Genomic DNA, 1,591 nt, shown 5'->3' on the forward strand with positions numbered 1-1,591 from the left:
ACAAAGAGATTTTTATCTAGGTTTGGTGTATACACCATAACTAATAGGAGAGTGGCACGTATGTATTAGTACTTTACACTTGATATTAGATGATTAACACATACTTTATCACTTAAAACTAATAAATATATTTTAATTATTTATTTATTTGGTGTATAAGTAGGGATATACACTAAATCTAGATAAGGATTAGCCTATTATTGCTTAAAGGGAACATATTTGATAGCAAGGTCTTTGGGACTTTGCTCCTCATTCCCACAAAAAGATAATAGGTAGCTTGTTTAATCCGGAAAAGCTAATGTCGAAAGAAGAATTTAAAAGGCTTCATGCTACACCAAATACCATAAACAAACACAACATATGCTATAAATTCTTGTCTTTTTGGCTACCCATCATATATGACATTATCTGACTTTATTCAAGTAATTCACACCAAACATTTGTGACAATCCATTCCCAACATATAATTATGTCTAGCTATCTTTTAAAAATTATACCATCCTACACAAGTAACTTAAGTGACACCCATGTCATCTGATCAAAAACCATGCTTAATTATAGTGTTAGTAAGGCTTTTCCCCAATATAATTACCAGGAGGATCATAATTACATGTCATAAACACATCTCCATCATCACAAACAACACGAGCACACCCAATTCTCCTTGTCGTCTTCCACACAATCTGTGTATAGTGGCCACACATTTGTCCCTCTTCACATGAGTTTGTTGCGTAGGTATAGTACTTCTCCTCACTCGCCCATGCACTGACAGCATCCCTTGGCGTCCAGGCTGTGCCACTTCCCCAGTATATGTTCTCCCCCAGCTTGAAATCACCTTCTGGAAACGAGTGTTCCAACTGGCAGTCCTGTTTTCTTGTTCCAGCCCACCACCTGGCGTACCTCTCTAGCTGGGAGTCCCATGTCAGTGGCAGCTCCCACTTAGATGCCCTCACTAGGTTGTGCGCGTACAGGAACTGGAGTGCCTCCCCAATGCAACCCCAGCATAGCTGCTTGGAGACCTTGTAAATGGTGTCATTGTTCCGCTTGTTTAGCGGTGTTTCGGCTGGCGGAGAAGGTGATTGAGATGTCACCAGAAGATTGTTGGTTATGAATATGGTGATGAGGAAGATGAAGAGCAAGAGGAAGGAATGAGGCTTCATCTTTCTTTTTTCTTTTCTTCTTCTTTTAGGGAAGCGTATTAGTTTGTGGCGCTAATTTTAGAGGGGCTGTGCCTTTATATACGAAGAGCACAATGTGTGTTCATGCTTAAAAGATCGTGCCATGACATTTTAAATTGGTTTTTTTAATCTGGCCGGTTTGTGGTATGGGTTTATTTTATCGGTATCTAAGGTCATGATTGTACATTATTTTTCAATTTGTTGGTCTTCAATAATATTATTTCTCGTTTACCCGCGCACTCTGTCATGGCAGTTTTATCAGGTTGTTGCTGTTACTTTCTTAGTAATATGTATATTTGAGATATTAATTTTTTTTAAATATATTGTTGAGTACTAGTATAAATTTTTATTAATTAATATAAAAATAAAAACACACTTCTGAAAATCAATATTCTTACCACTTGAATTAAACC

General features: G+C 37.3%; 1 protein-coding gene across 1 annotated transcript; it reads right to left on the bottom strand.

Annotated features, from left to right (window-relative positions):
- Positions 1 to 339: 339 nt before the first annotated feature.
- On the bottom strand, positions 340 to 1,272 carry LOC8277520 (pathogenesis-related protein PR-1). The gene has a single exon (XM_002532366.4). The coding sequence runs from the start codon at positions 1,158 to 1,160 to the stop codon at positions 564 to 566; it is 597 nt and encodes a 198-aa protein (XP_002532412.1). The 5' UTR covers positions 1,161 to 1,272; the 3' UTR covers positions 340 to 563.
- Between the last annotated feature and the right edge of the window lie 319 nt (positions 1,273 to 1,591).

The sequence above is a fragment of the Ricinus communis genome, chromosome 3 (assembly GCF_019578655.1).
Source record: "Ricinus communis isolate WT05 ecotype wild-type chromosome 3, ASM1957865v1, whole genome shotgun sequence".
NCBI classification, from domain to species: domain Eukaryota; kingdom Viridiplantae; phylum Streptophyta; class Magnoliopsida; order Malpighiales; family Euphorbiaceae; genus Ricinus; species Ricinus communis.